The 18375-nt window shown below is 35.8% G+C and overlaps 1 protein-coding gene across 6 annotated transcripts in view; it reads right to left on the reverse strand.

Annotated features, from left to right (window-relative positions):
* Positions 1-462: 462 nt before the first annotated feature.
* LOC123543158 (hydroxysteroid 11-beta-dehydrogenase 1-like protein) overlaps positions 463-18375 on the reverse strand; it is a 64383-nt gene continuing 46470 nt past the window's right edge. For 5 of the 6 annotated variants that reach the window (XM_053531029.1, XM_053531027.1, XM_053531032.1 and 2 more), the window contains 6 exons: positions 13723-13820; positions 10744-10874; positions 8668-8766; positions 6044-6260; positions 4641-4778; positions 463-3147 (listed from right to left, as the gene is read on the reverse strand). In XM_053531029.1, coding sequence (XP_053387004.1) covers positions 2915-3147; positions 4641-4778; positions 6044-6260; positions 8668-8766; positions 10744-10874; positions 13723-13795 — 891 coding nt within the window. In that variant the 5' untranslated portion in view covers positions 13796-13820 and the 3' untranslated portion in view covers positions 463-2914. Of the gene's footprint in view, positions 3148-4640; positions 4779-6043; positions 6261-8667; positions 8767-10743; positions 10875-13722; positions 13821-17589; positions 18320-18375 lie in introns of those variants that run through there. The other variant, XM_053531030.1, reaches the window with a different exon arrangement.

An 18375-nucleotide genomic window follows, 5' to 3' on the forward strand; every position in this document is an offset into this window, starting at 1 on the left:
AAATATTTGGGGTGGTACACAAACTTTGTACATTTGTGTGACGCTCATGCTAACGCCGACGCTGGGGCAAGTAGGATAGCTCCCTTATTCTTCGAATAGTCGAGCGAAAAATCATTATGGCTCGATTGCAAAAAATAATTGGGATGACAAAAATAAATATCTTCACAAACCGAGTATATGTTAAAATTATGCTAAAACAGTGTTAAATGTATGGCAATTTAAGATAGTGGACCGGTAATGATAATTCGCATATAATTTGAGCCGCGCCATGAGAAAACCAACATAGTTGGTTTGCGACAAACATGGATCCAGACCAGCCTGCGCATCTGCGCAGTCTGGTCAGGATCCATGCTGGTCGCTTTCAAAGCCTACTGTAATTAGAGAAACCGTTAGCGAACAGCATGGATCCTGACCAGACTGCGCAGGCTGGTCTGGATCCATGCTGGTCGCAAATCCACTATGTCGGTTTTCTCATGGCGCGGCTCATTTGTTCTTCGTGTGTAATTTTGGCATGCTCTAGTTATTACAAAAAGGCATATGTGTGTTGAGCTACTTTATGTTTGAAGAATGCCAAACTGCCAAAAGTGAATACATTATCAAATAGAAAAAGAAGAGTATCATAACGGGTCCACTAACTTAAGAAACTTAAGTATCACTAACAGAAACAAAATAAAGAAATGTGTCTGATATACATTTTGGAGTTTTTTAAGTGGAAAAAGAGCACCGCCTCCAGGTGCCATCGCTCGTATGCAATTGCTGGACAGTATAAAAGAAAAGAGTTACAGTTCAGAATTTTTAAGTACAGAAAGGGCCATAATTCTAATCAAATGCAGATTAGAGTTATGGTTCTTGGCCTACATAGTCATCTAAAGATGATAAACAAGTGAGCAAAATTTCAAAGCTGTAGCTCTTAAAAAACCTCAAATTTTCTAAGTACAGAAAGGGCCACAATTCTGACAAAATGAGTATCAGTTATGGTTCTTAACCTACACAGACATCTAGTTATGATAAATAAGTGTGCAAAGTTTCAAAGCTGTAGCTCTTACAGCTTTTGAGAAAAGGCAGACCTAAACAAAAAATTTAACCAAGACATTCAAATTTTCTAAGTACAAAAGGGCAATAATTCTATCGAAATATATATCAGAGTTATGGTTCTTGGCCTACACAGTCACCTAATGATGATATACTAGTGTGCAAAGTTTCAAAGCTGTAGCTCTTAGCTTTTGAGAAAATGTGGACTTGAACAAAAATTAACACAAACTCCGACGTCGGCGATCAAGTGATGACAATAACTCATAGTTCAAAAATCAGACAAGCTAATAAACATATGGATAAAATTATTTTGATTAGCTAAATAATCATGTCAACCCTAAACAAGAGGGCCATGAAGGCCCTGTATCGTTCACCTGACCTACTGACCTAAAGGTCATCAAGATTAACATTCTGACTAAGTTTCATTAAGATATGGTCATAAATGTGGCCTCTAAAGTGTTATCAAGCTTTTCCTTTGATCTGACCTAGTAACCTAGTTTTGGACCCCACCTGACCCAGATTTGAACTTGACCTATAGATCATGATCAAGATTAATATTCTGACCAAGTTTCATTAAGATATAGTCATAAATGTAGCCTCTACAGTGTAAACTAGCTTTTCCTTTGATTTGACCTGGTGACCTAGTTTCTGATCCTACATGACTCAGATTCAAACTGGACCTTGAGATCATCAAGATTAACATTCTGACCAAGTTTCATGAAGATACAGTCATAAATCTGGCCTCTACAGTGTTAACAAGCTTTTCCTTTGATTTGACCTGGTGACCTAGTTTTTGACCCCGGATGACCCAATATCAAACTCGTCCAAGACTTTATTAAGGGTAACATTCTGACCAAGTTTCATTAAGATTGGGCCCAAATTGTGACCTCTAGAGTGTTAACAAGCTTTTCTTTTGATTTGACCTGGTGACCTGATTTTTGACCCCAGATGACCCAATATCGAACTCGTCCAAGATTTTATCGAGGGTAACATTCTGACCAAGTTTCATTAAGATTTGGCAAAAAATGTGACCTCTAGAGTGTTAACAAGCATTTCCTTTGATTGACCTTGTGACCTAGATTTTAACCCAAGATGATCCAATATCGAACTTGTCCAAGATTTTATTGAGAGTAACATTCTGACCAAGTTTCATTAAGATTGGGCCAAAAATGTGACCTCTTGAGTGTTAACAAGCTTTTCCTTTGATTTGACATGGTGACCTAGTTTTTCACCCCTGATAACCCAATATCAACCTCATCCAAGATTTTATTGAGAGTAACATTCTGACCAAGTTTCATTAAGATTGGGCCAAAATTGTGACCTCTAGAGTGTTAACAAGCTTTTCCTTTGATTTGACCTGGTGACCTAGTTTTTGAGCTTGGATGACCCTATATCAAACTCATCCAAGATTTTATTGCGGGTAACATTCTGACCAAGTTTCATTAAGTTTGGGCCAAAATTGTGACCTCTAGAGTGTTAACAGTCAAATTGTTGACGACGGACGACTGACGGATGACGGACACAGGGCAATCACAAAAGCTCACTTTTGAGCACTTCGTGCTCAGGTGAGCTAAAAATATTCACAGAACATTTAACATTCATGAGTATATCATGATCAACATCTGACTATGACAATATAACATGCATAATAAATTTGTAAGTGTCAAGGTCATGCACATTTTCTGTAGCTTTGAAAATTTTCATGTTACCTATCTTCCATTATTATTGGGTCAGGACTAATTCCCCAATAAATTTTAGTTATACATGTAAAAAATACTTAGATAATAAATGTAAGTTTCAAATTTGGGAATGAAAGAGATCAAAAATTTTAGCAAAAATTAAACTCCTGCAAAATGTTTCCCAATTTATGATATAATATATGCTAGGAATTTAAAGTGTAAACGTATCTATTCAAGAAGTCGCATGTTTCTGGAAACCAATCTCTCATTAAAACCAGTGGATAAATCTGCAACATCGGATAATACATTTGTCGGACACGTTTCGCGCCACTCCGGATGATCTGAAAAGCGGTGTCGCTGGGAGATGCAGCTGTCAGCATATTCAGCAACTGGTTCTGTCCAAAGCCTAAAAGTTGATTGATCGCGTTTTCTGTACCTGAAATAAACGTGTCAAATTTCTGATTAAAAGGTACTTACACAAAATTCTTTCATTCATTCAAATCTTAACTAAAAGTCCTAAAGCACACATTGTTGACTTTTTTTGTTAAGTTTAACATCGCATTGATGTAACTATAGGTCATATGGCAACTTTTAAGCGTATATTGTATCTGATATTTGGCAACAGGGTAGTTTTACTAGAGCCTTGCCTATTAATCCTATTACAAAATTAATGTAGTAAGAAACATTTGTTATTCAGGCCTATTTTTTACTAAAATCTTGCCTACAAGTCCCAATACACTTGAAGTAACGTATACTTTGCAATAATGCAGTTTTACTAAAATCCCACCTGTAAGGCCCAATACACCTGAAGAAATGGATATTTGGGAACAACAAAGTTTTACTAAAATCCTATCTGTAATTCCCAAAATGTAATACGGAATATTTGAAAATAAGGCCTTTTGGAGTCCCATTGGAAATGGAAATATGGCAAAGATTCAGCTATATCAAAACCCCACCTGTGAGCTGTAAGTTCTCATACTGTGCAGGTTGATCATGATCTGCACTGTTTGTTATTCAGTCAGAAAATTTTTCAGTAAACATCCCTTTGAATAATAAGTGGTACTGTCAATATTTAATGATGGACAAGTCCATTTTAGAAATTTAGCAGGGTAAAAGTTAAGCAAGTAGGGAGACATACTTTATCTTACCTATAAGTCCTACTACACAAGTAACAATGGATATTTAGCAATAAGGGAGATTTTTGTCACCAGAAAGTACTTGTAGTAATGACAAATTTTTTTGTTGCTGTTGGATTTAGCATTGTAACGACACAGTTATAGGTCATATGGCGACTGTCCAGCTTTGATGGTGGAGGAAGACCGTGCATTATTTCATCACCTGGGTAGAACCACCGATCTTCTATAAGCCAGCTGGATGGCTTTAGCAATAAGAGAGATTTACTTATATCTTACTTGTAAGTCTTAAATAATGGATATATAGGAGAGATCGTGTTTGTATACAAATCCGTTGTATTTTCTATTTTTAGAACTGATAAGACAATGGTCGGGTGGGCAGACGACAAGCATCCATGTCTTTTTGTAAACAGTGATGTTTTTCTAACAGCTTAAACTTTCTTAAAACGCAAATGATATCAATAAGTTTTTGATCAATGGAAAGGATATAAAACAAGCAGTGTTTTTTCTAAAAGTTTGGAGCATCGTTACGCCGCTATTAAAATCATATGTCATCTGAAATGGTTGTTCATTTTCAAAAGATATTTAAATAAGAAAATATGAAAATAGTAAGCATTTCAAAATTTTTTGAATTTTTAAAATCTATAAATTAAGGAAAAAGTTATTAAAAATTCCGATCCCATACAAAAACAATGTAAAAAACATTTGTTTTACCCACCACCAGATAAACAGGTGTTAATTCATGACATCACGGTGATCTCTCCTATAGGAATAAGGGAGATCTTCTTTATCTTACCTATAAGTCCTAATACACATGTAGTAATGGAAATATCACAGTTACGTAGTTTCAGCTCTTGTCGAAGTCCTCCAAAGAAACCATCTAAAGCAAACTTCGAAGCTGAATATATGGAGACAAAAGGTTGTCCAAATTTCCCTGAAATTGTATTGGAAAATGATATTCAAGATTTGGGAATTAAAAAATTTAAAACTGAAATCAAAGATCAACACTACTGTCAAGTGACAACTAAAGATAGCGAGTAGCATTTTTTTTCAGTAACAATAAAAGATATAAAACATGAAAACATGCAGATTTTCATATTCAATGGACATTGTTAGTTCAGTTTAAATCCATTAAATTTACTTTTGCTGTAGAAAAAATTACTGCAATTTATGCTAACTACACTCAAGTGTCTGGTTCTGTGATAACTGACCATTATCGGACCTAGGTAAGTGATTTTTTTAAATATTTTGTTGCGTTTAGAGTAAAAAAGAGACAATTCTTATCATCTATGGCAACTTTTCTAGCTTCTGTTGGTAGAGGAAAACCCCAGGTGTCCCTCCTGGCATAGCCCTCCTAGCATAGCTTCAGACATGGGTAGGCAGGTAGAACCCACCGACCCTAAGTAATCCAGCTTGATGATTTTCTCACTTGAAAAATTCTGCACCCTGGAGGAGGTTTCTTACCAACATCAGTTAGGAGCAAGTGTTCTAAGTCAGGGACCTTAACCACTTAGCCAAAGAGGCCCCTTGGTAAGTCAAACACACCATCATGTGAGAAGGAGATCAATGCCCATATCTCTGAAACACATATGAGCCGTGTCATGAGAAAACCAACATAGTGGGTATGCAACCAGCATGGATCCAGACCAGCCTGCGCATCCGCGCAGTCTGGTCAGGATCCATGCTGTTCGCTTTTAAAGCCTATTGGAATTGGAGAAACTGTTAGCGAACAGCATGGATCCTGACCAGACTGCGCAGATGCGCAGGCTGGTCTGGATCCATGCTGGTCGCATACCCACTATGTTGGTTTTCCCATGGCACGGCTCATATGTCTCTCCAAATAATTCAAAAACTGTAATCAGGCAAAAGACAACGCTGAATAAAAGTTATGGAATTATGCAATCACAAACACTATTTCTTAGTAAAATGAATGTTTCACAAGGACATCCCTTTTTAACCTTTAGTCTGCTGGTGGCAAGTGATTCTGCCTTTGCGAACAGTGCAGACCAGGATCAGCCTACACATCTGTGCAGTCTGATCATGGTCTACACTGTTCGCTACTCAGTCAGTAAATTTTCAGTGAACATCCCTTTGAATAAGAAGTGGTACTGCACAAATTGAGTGATGGACCAGTCCATTTTAGAAATTTAGCAGGGTAAAGGTTAATTTGATAACAGGTATATCAAAAGTTTCTCTTACCTGCAAATGATGACACAACAATGATGCTACCCTTGCTTTTTTCTAGATGAGGTAGAGCATGAGATGCCAGGTAGACGTATGACTGGAAATTCACATTGATGACTTTATCAATGAGAGATAGATTGTGACTGGAACCAGTCCACACTCCGAGATCAAGAAGTATAATATGATTCAAGACCAGATAATCCAGTCTGCCTCCTAGCTTACTGATAGCCTTCTGCAAAAGAAAGAAAATTATTGGGTATATATCATTAGGAACCAGTCCAAACTCCAAGGTCAAGAAGTATTACATGATTCAAGAGCAGATAGTCCAGTCTGCCTCCAAGCTTACTGACAGCTTTCTGCAAAAGAAAGAAAATTATTGGGAACCAGTCCAAACTCCAAAAGGCAGTCCAGTCTGCCTCCAAGCTTACAAGGGCGTAGGAGCTGGGGCGGCAGGGGCAGCACCCGCCGCCCCAATATTTCGAGGAGCGGCGAAATGCCGAACTCGTAAATTTTTGGAAAGGCTAGAAATTATAATTGAAAATAAATACAGCGGTCTTCCATTTATCATGAAGTGCATCGGCGACTGATATGTACACAAAATCTTGTCATATCGCTGACACCTTGCTAGATCACCTTGGTGACATGGTATTGTACAAAATCGATAATCCGCAACGACCAAGGTCTCTGTATTTTCACGCAACGCAGACTCGGATTATAGGCAATACATTAATTTAATTAATGAAAGTTAATTGTATTTAACTGCTTACTGCCAAAATTGCTAATAATGTTGTGTCTCAAATTCTGCCGACAAAGGAAAGTATCTTGAGTAAAACCTGGAACAACAGATACGTATTAGACCTTCCTGGTAAAACACAAACGCAAAACGAGACCTTTAGATGTCTTTACATAAAATATATTAAATATTTTTGACACTTAAACATATTGTTTGAAAATCAAAGGCACCAATTATAATGATTAAATTCAACGCATAAAATGTAGAAAAGTCCTCATAGATTTTACAGATCTAATTAAATTAACAAGTATTACAGCTTCTACATAAAAATATAAAAGGCCAATCAGCCTCGCAATTTTGCATTTCCAAATCGATCATATGGTTAAAAGAACCCCAAACTCCGTTCATTCAACCCTAAACAGGGAACTGCGTTTTACCTTTATAATGCCATTTAATGACTAAAATGCCACAAGAATTGGATTACCTCTTTAAGTCAGGGTATTGTGCTCGATCCCCTACTTAGATTAATTACTGGTTTTACCCTGGCAAGACATTGTCCTATCTAACATCGTGCCGCCATTACAGTGTTTAAACATAGTAAACTGTAAATAGGGGTGAAAACTCAAAAAAAGAAACGAGTATGTTCAACAGATACTGAGCAGTCCAAGAAGTCGCCAGATTGCACCATTTACTCTAGCTATATGCAAAATTTTCCCGGGGCCACCCTGTTCATAGGAGGGGGACCCCACCTCCCAAACCCACCCCCTCCGCCGCCCCAATGCTCAAATGGTCCCTACGCCCCTGGCTTACTGACAGCATTCTGCAAAAGAAAAGTAAATTATTGGGAACCAGTCTAAACTCCAAGATCAAGAAGTATTACATGATTCAAGACCAGATAGTCCAGTCTGCCTCCAAGCTTACCAATAGCATTCTGCAAAAGAAGAGAAAAATACTGGTAACCAGTCCATACTCGGAGATCAAAAATAATAATATGATTCATGACCAGATGGTCCAGTCTTCCTCCAAGCTTACATTCTGCAAAAGAAAAGAAAAATATTGGGAACCAGTTCAAGCTTTACTATTGACACTGCTTCTGTCGTCGCAAAGATAGACATCATTATCTGTATGGTTACAATTTCAAACTAAGAAACTTTGATGTTCATTAATTTTTAAGTCCGAACATTCCAGAGGTCACAAGGCTTGACTGTAAGCTTCTACTGATATATGAACTTTTCCAAATTTTACCTATGGAAAGCATGGGCCGTATTGCATCAAAGTTTGTTATTCCAACAGCTGCTGCTAATTGAAAAATTTGCCATTTCACAGATGAATATCTTAAGATTACTGCATTTATCATTAAAGTAAAGCTTCAATGGAATCCCTTGAGAGTCCCAACAGATGAAGAGTCCATACACAGTCATACTGTTCTGACTTGTGCATGAATTTCAGTCCTAACTTATAGAGTTCTGACTCATGCACCGACTGAGTCCTAACTTGTACACAGACGAAGAGTTCTGACTGGTGCTTGGACATACAGTCCTAGCTTGTACACAGATGTAGAGTCCTAACTTGTACCAGGATGAGGCATCCTGACTCATGCAGGCAGACAGTCCTGACTCATGCAAGGACGTACAGTCCTAACTCATGCATGGACATACAGTCCTAACATAGAGTCCTGACGTACAGTGCTGACTTTTGCACTCATCATGCTTAACATTTGGGTGAAATTTTATTGGAATCCTTTGAATTGTTTTAAAGACAAAAAGTATTTCAGACAGACTGACTGTCTAAAAGATGTACGGACGTACAGTCCAATTACTAAATGCCTCCTTTCTGAGGAAGGAAACTGCAAGCTGTGACATCCTTTGTAAGTTGTGTAACAAACTCTTTTAAAGTTAACACCTACCTGCAGAACACTTCCCGTTGCATTGAGATCTATCATGTCTGCCACCACATAATCGTAAGTTTGCTCTTTGGTACCCAACTCCTTACATTTCTCAATAACCTGAAATAACAAGATTGTCATAAGTTTGTTCTTTGGTACCATACCCTTTTCATTTCTCTTTCATTTGTTATAACAAGATGTAATAACTTTCTTTCCTTGACCTGAAATAACAAGATGTCATAAATTTGTTTTTTGGTACCAAACTCTTTACATTTCTCTGAACTGAAATAACAAGATGTCATAAGTTTGTTTTTTGGTACCAAACTCTTTACATTTCTCTGAACTGAATTAACACGATGTCATAAGTTTGTTTTTTGGTACCATACTCTTTACATTTACCTGACTTGAAATAACAAGATGTCATAAGTTTGTTTTTTGGTACCAAACTCTTTACATTTCTCTGAACTGAAATAACACGATGTCATAAGTTTGTTTTTTGGTACCAAACTCTTTACATTTACCTGACTTGAAATAACAAGATGTCATAAGTTTGTTTTTTGGTACCAAACTCTTTACATTTCTCTGAACTGAAATAACAAGATGTCATAAGTTTGTTTTTTGGTACAAAACTCATTACATTTACCTGACTTGAAATAACAAGATGTCATAAGTTTGTTTTTTTTGGGACCAAACTCTTTACATTTCTCTCTTACCTGAAATAACAAGATGCCATGAGTTTGTTTGTTTTTTTGGTACCAAACTCTTTACATTTCTTTATGACTTGAAATAACAAGATGTCATAAATTTGTTTTTTGGTACCAAACTCTTTACATTTCTCTGACCTGAAATAACAAGATGCCATAAGTTTGTTTTTTTGGTACCAAACTCATTACATTTCTCTGACCTGAAATAACAAGATGTCATAAGTTTGTTTTTCTGGTACCAAACTCTTTACATTTCTCTGACCTGAAATAACAAAATGTCACATTTCTTGATGACCTAAAATAACAAGATGTCATAGATTTACTCCACAGAACCAAACTGATTAAACTTTCTTATGAACTAAAGTAACAAGATGCCATTTAACATGACACATTATGATTTGTATCTGAAATAACAAGAATATTTAGCATTTTATCTTTGAGATAGAAGTGAAAGAGTATATGAGCCGTGCCATGTGAAAATCAACATAGTGTGTTTGCAACCAGCATGGATCCAAACCAGCCTGCGCATCTGCGCAGTCTGGTCAGGATCCATGCTGTTCGCTTTCATAGCCTATTGCAATAAGAGAAACCATAAGCGAACAGCATGGATCTGACCAGACTGCGAGGATGCAAACACACTATGTTGGTTTTCTCATGGTGCGGCTCATATGTATATCAGCTTATTTAAAGTCACCACTGGTTACTCATATGGGTCACTCCTCCAGAAAAAATTAGTAAGTTTAGTTTGTGGAAAGTGTAAAATACAGAACATTTCAAAGCTTCCCTAGCTCTGTAACATGCCAGGCATAAAGCATAAATAAAGAGAACTCTTACAGTCTCGAATTTAGTTGAAGCAGGGGCTTGAACTTAAGCATGGATGTGTGCGGATGTACCAGCAGGAAGGCGTGCTTTTTGAGTACACTAGTACAAATCTAGTATCTTGTTTTGAACCAATACAACAATGAAATGTATCAAGGTTGAATAAACTTTTAAAAGTTTATGCTATTTGTTCTCCTGTGTATGCTTTATTGATCCTAAGGTACTACTGACTAAGTCTATAAGAACAGAGATGACATTTGGCGAACAGTCTTAACACATCACAAACAGACGCACTCAAACAGCGTCAAATATTATTTTGTTATTTTGCTTAATTGAATTCTATGCTTTTATTTTCAATCTGTTTAGGCATACCACTAGGCAGTCTTTAAAGAAGTTAATGTTAACTTAGTTCTTAACTTAAATTTTTTTTACGTTTCATTCTGAGGATGAAAATCTATGATTGGATATATGCACAGATGAGTACTAGCAACTGAAGGAAAAATTCCCATCTTTCTATGTTAAAGTGCAAACTTGGAACTTCTGGTTTTGTAATGACAAATACACAAGTACGTACCTCCTTTAGCTTATTCTCCCGTCTTGCTGTGATGACTACATTAGCACCAAGTCTAGCATAATGATATGCTAACTGCTCTCCGATCCCTGTAGAGGCTCCCGTGATGAACACATTCCTACCTTTCACTGTTTCTGTAAAAATTCAGATCAGGTGATATAGTAAATGCAGTTTTTTTCTGGATAATTTGAATTTGGACCCAATATTGGGCCCCAATCCCAATGGTAGGGTATTTGTTTTTTCCAAATTTCAAAGCTGAAATTCCAGAAGTTTTGTTTTTTACATTTTTTTTCACAGTTTTCAAACAAGACTGTGTACCTATGAAATCTTAAACATATTTCAAACAAAAGACAGTTTACTATTAACTTAAAGCATGACGATAAATTTTATGACCAACTGTTTCCTTAAATGAGACATTTCAATGAAAAATATGACTTTGAACAATTCTTCATTTTAAGGTGTTTTGCAAAGCATTTTTCCCAATTGTAAAGGCCCCTGCCCCATTCCCAAATCAGAGGAAAGAAACACTGAAATGTTATGTGTTTCTTTATTATAGTGTGTCCTTGCCAAAAGCGCCAACCATGTTTAGATTATGAGACACCTACGTACACTGAACAGGATTACTTCCTGATTCCTATTTGTTTAACCCTTAGCCTGCTAAATTTCTAAAATGGACTAGTTCATCATTCTATTTGGGCAATACCATCTATTATTCAAAGGGGTGTTCACTGAAAATTTACTGACTGAATAGCGAACAGTGCAGACCATGATCAGCCTGCACGGATGTGTAGGCTGACCTTGGTCTGCACTGGTCGCAAAGGCAGAATCACTTGCCGCCAGCATGCTAAAGGTTAATGCCAGGCGCTAAGGCAGGTATGCAATCAGTAACCATCTATCCATCAAGCTGCAATCTAGCTTGTGACTAATCATCCGATCTCTCTTCAGTAAAAAGATCTGCCTCTGACTGGACCCAAATCTCTGTCCACCGGAATGTAGGGTGGGTCAGCCATATACAATAGGCCACTGCAGCTCAGTGTTATAACAAGCCTTACTGAGTTTTGAAATTCATCCGCACCAAACATCAGAATAATTATGGCCAAACTTCTTTCCACGAAAACGGTTAAAATTTCATGTATGCAAAGTATCACTAAACCACAAAGTCTGGCTGAGATTTTAAGTACTGACTGTTAAGTATTTCAAATCAGCTAAACTTTTATTGTCAAGCACAGGGGTCAAAAGGGTGATTTCTGCTGAGGACTCTTTGAGACTGACTAACAAATCATAAATTAACACAAGTCACATTGTTTTGACAGCATGACATTTTCCCTTATTCACTGACGTTTCAATACATCTTGAAACTTGAAATGGCAAATTAGCTCCCATGAAAAACTGTCTGAGTTTCTAAAAATGTCAAAGGATACTTCGGAGCTGAAAGAATGAGTAAACACTGCATAATTATCACATTTTTGTTAGCATATACCTCAAACAGTTAGTAACACAAATATAGATCATAATCATATGGCAACTTTCCGGCATTTCTTGGTGGAGGAAGACCCTAGAAGTCCCTCTGGGCATTATTTCATCACAAACAGGCACTTGGGTAGAAACACGGACCTTTTTAAAGCCAGATGGATGGCATTGTCACATGAAGAAATCTACACCCGAAGTGAGGCTCCACCCACATTGGTTAGGGATAAGGATAAATAATTTTGAAGTCAGCAATCTTAATTACTAGGCCACGGAGGCCTACCAGGCAGTTGACTGGGTCTGTTATATGAATATTTGCAGTACACGACGTATACTGCTTTACGGCAAACCAACTTTTATGCAGGTTTTTCATGTAATACTGTGCTAATGTTAGGTTCCTATATATCAGATGCTTAATAACAAAATTAATGCATACTGATCATTTGAAAGTGTAATACCAAAACATAAGTCTCTTGTCCATTTTGTTTTTGGTGACTTATTGTACTTTGACAAAAGTATTACTAACCCTTAGCATGCTGGGCATGATTGATTCTAACCTTTGTGAACAGTGCAGACCAAGATATAAGCCGGCAGTAACTGGCATTCCAAATATAAACACCATCTATTTTTCAATGCTATCCTATTCCCAATATTAATAATCCAATCCATCCATTCCTCCTAAAAATGCCATCCTTTCCCCAAACTAATGCTATCCCTTTCTCCATATAAACTCCATCTATTCCCTATTTTAATGCCATCCCATTCCCCATATAAACTCCATCTATATATTCACCATATTAATGCCATCCCGTTCATCCATTCCTCATAAAAATGCCATCCTTTCCCCATATTAATGCTACCCTTTTCTCCATATAAACACCATCCGTTCCCCATATCAATGCCATTCCATTCCCCATATTAATGCCATCCCATTCCCCATATAAACACCATCCATTCCCCATATTAATGCCATTCCATTCCCCATATTAACACTGTCTATTCCCAATATTAATGCCATCCCATTCCCCATATAAACACCATCCATTCCCCATATTAATGCCATTCCATTCCTCATATTAATGCCATCCCATTCCCCATATAAACACCATCCATTCCCCATATTAATGCCATTCCATTCCCCATATTAACACTGTCTATTCCCAATATTAAAGCCATCCCATTCCCCATATAAGCACCATCCATACCCCATATTAATGCCATCTGATTCCAATATAAATTAACAGCATCCATTCCCCATATTAATGCCACCCCATGCAACCATGTATTAATGCCACTACATTCCATGTATCAATGTCATTCTTTTCCCTGTATTAAAACACAACACATTAGTACAAAATGATTTGTATGTCCTCTGTCAAAAACTCCTTTATTCAACCTGGATTAAAGTATTTATTTATTTAACCATACTTTACCTGGATTAAAGTCATCTATCAACATAACTGAAGTCAGCTATCAACATATGATTTTATTTGAATTAAAGTCATCATATTTTACCTGGATTAAAGTCATCTATCAGCATGTAGCCTAGAACTAAGCCCAATAAAACAGCCAGGAACTTTTTTACCATCCCTCATTCAGCCAGTCATGGAAATCTGCAACATAAAAATATTCAGTAATTTTCAGAAAAATGTAGAGGCAAAACACAGAAGTTGAAAACTTTTTGACTTTTTTGTGTCAAGGGAACCTGAAACAAATTCTTTGAATGCAACTAGTCCTGCAGTGTGAACTGGCTACAATTTTCACTCTTCTTGCTAAAATATGTAATTTAATCCTGCAACTTACTGTAAACTGTTTAGAAAAGCTCTAAATAAGAGCTATTTAATTCAATTAAAATTCTAGACTTATTTGTTACTTGAAAAAAATAGCTGGGGTTGCTAATAAAGTCTAAACTATTCCAAACTATTTCAAACAACTGAACTGAATTAAAAAAAACTCAAAAGTTTTCCCAATATATTGGATTTAACTTGTATGGTTTTCATTGAGACACATGGGAGTCCAAGGTTATTTAATTTTTTTTTACAAATTGAAAACTTATGATTTCTCTCTGAAAGATTTAAAGTAGTTGTTATTCCAACACAGGAATCTAAACAATTTCTAGGATTTCTTTGCAATAAATATTTCACAAGAATCCATTCTTTTCTGAATGAGGAAAACATAACAATTGCATTCACTTTTTTTAGAAATTGTAGGATTTATTTGCAGATTAATTAATCTGCAAAATTTTGCAAGGACAGTTTAGTACAGGTTATCTCCCTTTGTGTTTATATAAACATCATGTTGAACTAGAATACAAAACCTGTTGTTGTAAAGGTCTGCCACAGTTAACCCATACCATGCTGCATGACACAAATGATTTTGCCTTTGCGACCAGTGTAGATCATGATCAGCGTGCACATCCATGCAGTCTGATCATGATCTGCACTGTCTGACATTCACTACCTTTTTGGCAGTTAATGGTACAGTCCAAATTCAAAGATGGGCCAGTCCATTATAGAAATTCAGCAGGGCAAGGGTTAAGGAACAATTTATCTCATATATTCTGTTATAGATTTATTGAAGTATTTAAGGAACAGAAATACCAATTACATAGAGTTAAAAGAAAACCAACATATTGCGTTTGCAACCAGCATGGATCCGGACCAGCCTGTGCATCCGTGCAGTCTGGTCAGATCCATGCTGTTTGCTAATGGTTTCTCTAATTGCAATAGGCTTTGAAAGCAAACAGCATGGCTCCTGACCAGACCTTTGCGGATGCGCAGGCTGATCTGGATCCATGCTGGTCGCAAACGCACTATGTTGGTTTTCTTGTGGCGTGGCTCATATGTGGAATATTTCAACAACCTGAACCAAAAGGCAGGTTTTAAAACAGTGTGTATAACTTTGGCATTCATAATTATATTCAAATCTATCCAGCTTACACAACCAAGATAGATAAAGGTATGTAATAAAGGGAGGTAAATTTATTTTAACAAACTGGCACTTCTAATGCATTTCGGCTAAATATATATTTGTCAATGCAAAATACCTGACAAATACAATACAATAGTTCTTATACTCATATGATTTCTTAAGGCAAAGTATGTTTATCATATTTATATGTATGCTAAAAATATTTTTATCCTGTTTTGGCAACAAGCTAGGACAGAAAAATCAAATTTTAAAGTGTCTCCAGTCCAATTCTAATACGACTGAAGCAGCAAGTGTAATTGATGATTTCTTTAACCGATCAAATTCCTAACTTGATTAAAATCTGACTAACCACATTTAAGAAATGAGCCGTGCCATGGGAAAACCAACATAGTGGGTTTGCGACCAGCATGGATCCAGACCAGCCTGCGCATCTGCGCAGTCTGGTCAGGATCCATGCTGTTCGCTAACGGTTTCTCTTATTGCAGTAGGCTTTAAAAGCGAACAGCATGGAGCCTGACCAGACTGCGCGGATGCGCAGGCTGGTCTGGATCCATGCTGGTCGCAAACCCACTATGTTGGTTTTCTCATGGCACGGCTCAAATGTGTTTATTTTGTTATTATTCACATTTAAGATGAGCGTATTACCAGTAGCTGGTTTTGATAGATAATGGGATATTTCAACCTATTCCAACAATAACCATTCATAGGGAAGTTCCTGTAGCTTCTGAATTCATTTATTTCCAATAGATAAAGGGAGGTAAATAATAATTTTACTTAATTGCATTTCTGTATATAGTTGTCAATGCAAATTTTTAACAAATATGTTATAATAGTTCTTATATTAGTATCATTTTTATGTATGCTTTTAAATTTATACTTACGAGAAAAAAAAAATCTTCCAAGTCTAACATCCGTTTAACACTCAGTTAACATAAATTAGTGTAAATGATCAGTTGTTAAAGTTTGGAACAAATCCATTTTTTACTTGAACATGTTGATAGAAGTCTAAGTCAAAATAACTGTTAAAATGTCTATATTTAGAATGTCATTTTTAAATGTCAGCCTATTTTCATAATAAATATTTACTTTCATGACAGCAGCATTATATCATCTGGTATTACACAACATATTTTTTAAAAGGGATGTTGGAGATTAAAGCTTCTTGCCCACATATGGTGAGAAATTTTTCAATCTGTTTATTACCACCAAGTTTGGCATAAAATATCTAAATAACATTGAAAAATGACAAAGTAAGAGAAAATAAGTGTTAGATCAGATGAATGATTTTCTACATTTAATGAATTTGACATTTACGAGAATTGAAAATTTTGGTCTTAGATAGTGTGCCAATAAGTTGCTTTAAGTGAATACTGCCCAGGGTTTTTTTCGGCCGTTTTTATAGCCGTTATTCGGCTAAATTCCCAATGCCAAAAAGTATGTTTTTTTTCCCAAAATGAGTGCAAAAATTCTCAATCTACATTCTGAAAAAAAATTCATCAAAATTGCACAAAAATTGACCAAATTATGGACAATTTTGTAATGGAAGTATGTTAAAGATGTTCTAAAATGTGAAATAAGTGTATGAGAAATGTCTTTAAACACATCCTTACTTTATCCTATGGGACTAAATATTTCCCAATTTGGAACATTTACGAGTCAAAATTCCCAATTTTGGGGGTATAGGCTATGTTCCCAAATTAGCTAGAAAAAACCCTGACTGGGAGACCTAAAATATAAATATACAAAATTGTTTACATAATAAAGTTAATATCAGATAAAATCTTACCTTGTTCCACACTAATACTGATATAAGAGTTCTAGGCTTTTTTTCCAACCACAAAAAATTATTTTACAGTATACATAATATTAACATACTGTGATAATCACTCTTGTGGCTCTTTAGAATGCAAAACTAATCATCTCCCTTAGGGTCTGGCATGAAAATCCTTATCTTCAGGTGCAAAAGAAATTTGCCTAGATAAACACTCAAGCCCCTGTGGAGTGATAACTGGTCCAGAGAAAACACATGTTAACCCCCCACAGTGACTTACGCAGTCCGAAGAAAACACATGTTTATTCAATATTACTAGTACTGTTGCTTTTTCTTGCTGAAGAAATGGAATTTTCCAACAATATTTTCAATAATCTTAAGCTTTCACTGTTAATATATTCTTATTTACTGAATTATTTTCTTGCAGCATTTAAATTAATTAAAGTACACAAGCTGTTGCCCAAAGAGTTTTAATTCAGTATATTGAAAAATAATTTATGTCTGCCTTCAAAAGGAGAACTTTCCCTTTCAGAGATGTCCTTTATATGCAAGATTAATCAATAATAAAAAAAACAAAAAAAACAAAAACCCTGCTTAAAAGGCAAGACTCATGGGTACAAAATTTAAAATTTAAAGTCAAAAAAGTTGTATATTTTGCCAAATTTAGAGAAACTTCTTACCGAAAAGATTAAATAAAATCTAATCCTGCTTTCATTCAGCATCAACAGTTACATAAACACCTAGCTGTGAGTACTATTAAATGCCAAATACTATCTACACATGCAGAGTGAATGTCATTAAGATTATTCAACCCTGGTATTTAAAATGCAAAAAAAAAAAAAGAGAGCAAATTTACAACCAGAGCAGATAGAAAAATCCAAATATAGATATTTTTAACACTAAATATTAGAAATTTTTATGTAAGACCTATCCAAAGGTAGTAAAGTGAAGAACAACAGTTTCTGTACAAATATTTACGCCAAAAGTATTAATTAGCACAACTGGCAAGGTCCACCAGCTGTAGAAATATTTACGCCCAAAGCACATTTCACTTTTCTGTAGACTCCAGAACTACATATACTTGCCATTTTAAATTTTAAGTTTTGTTTTCCTTAATACTAGGATAAAATCCGTAATAATCATCTGCCACTCAGTGACACTGCAAAATTCTGACCAAGGCAGAAAAAATGCCCACTTTGACTCTGCTTGAAAAATAAATCAAATTAAAAAAAAAAGATTAGCATAAATTGAAAAGAAAAAAATACTGTTTTTTGTTTGTTTTTTTTTTTTAGATGAGAGAGATGAGAAGATTAATCATCAATATTCAATTGGACTGAAGTTAGAATTAAGATTCTTTCTTTAAAATCAATTTGAGTTGTCCGTCTGCCTCTGTCAAACTGACAGATGGGTGTGGATTTCATCCCGATTCCTGCATTCCATGTCAGTGTTCACAATAAAAGTCTTAC

The sequence above is a fragment of the Mercenaria mercenaria genome, chromosome 19, assembly GCF_021730395.1.
Source record: "Mercenaria mercenaria strain notata chromosome 19, MADL_Memer_1, whole genome shotgun sequence".
Lineage (NCBI taxonomy): Eukaryota > Metazoa > Mollusca > Bivalvia > Venerida > Veneridae > Mercenaria > Mercenaria mercenaria.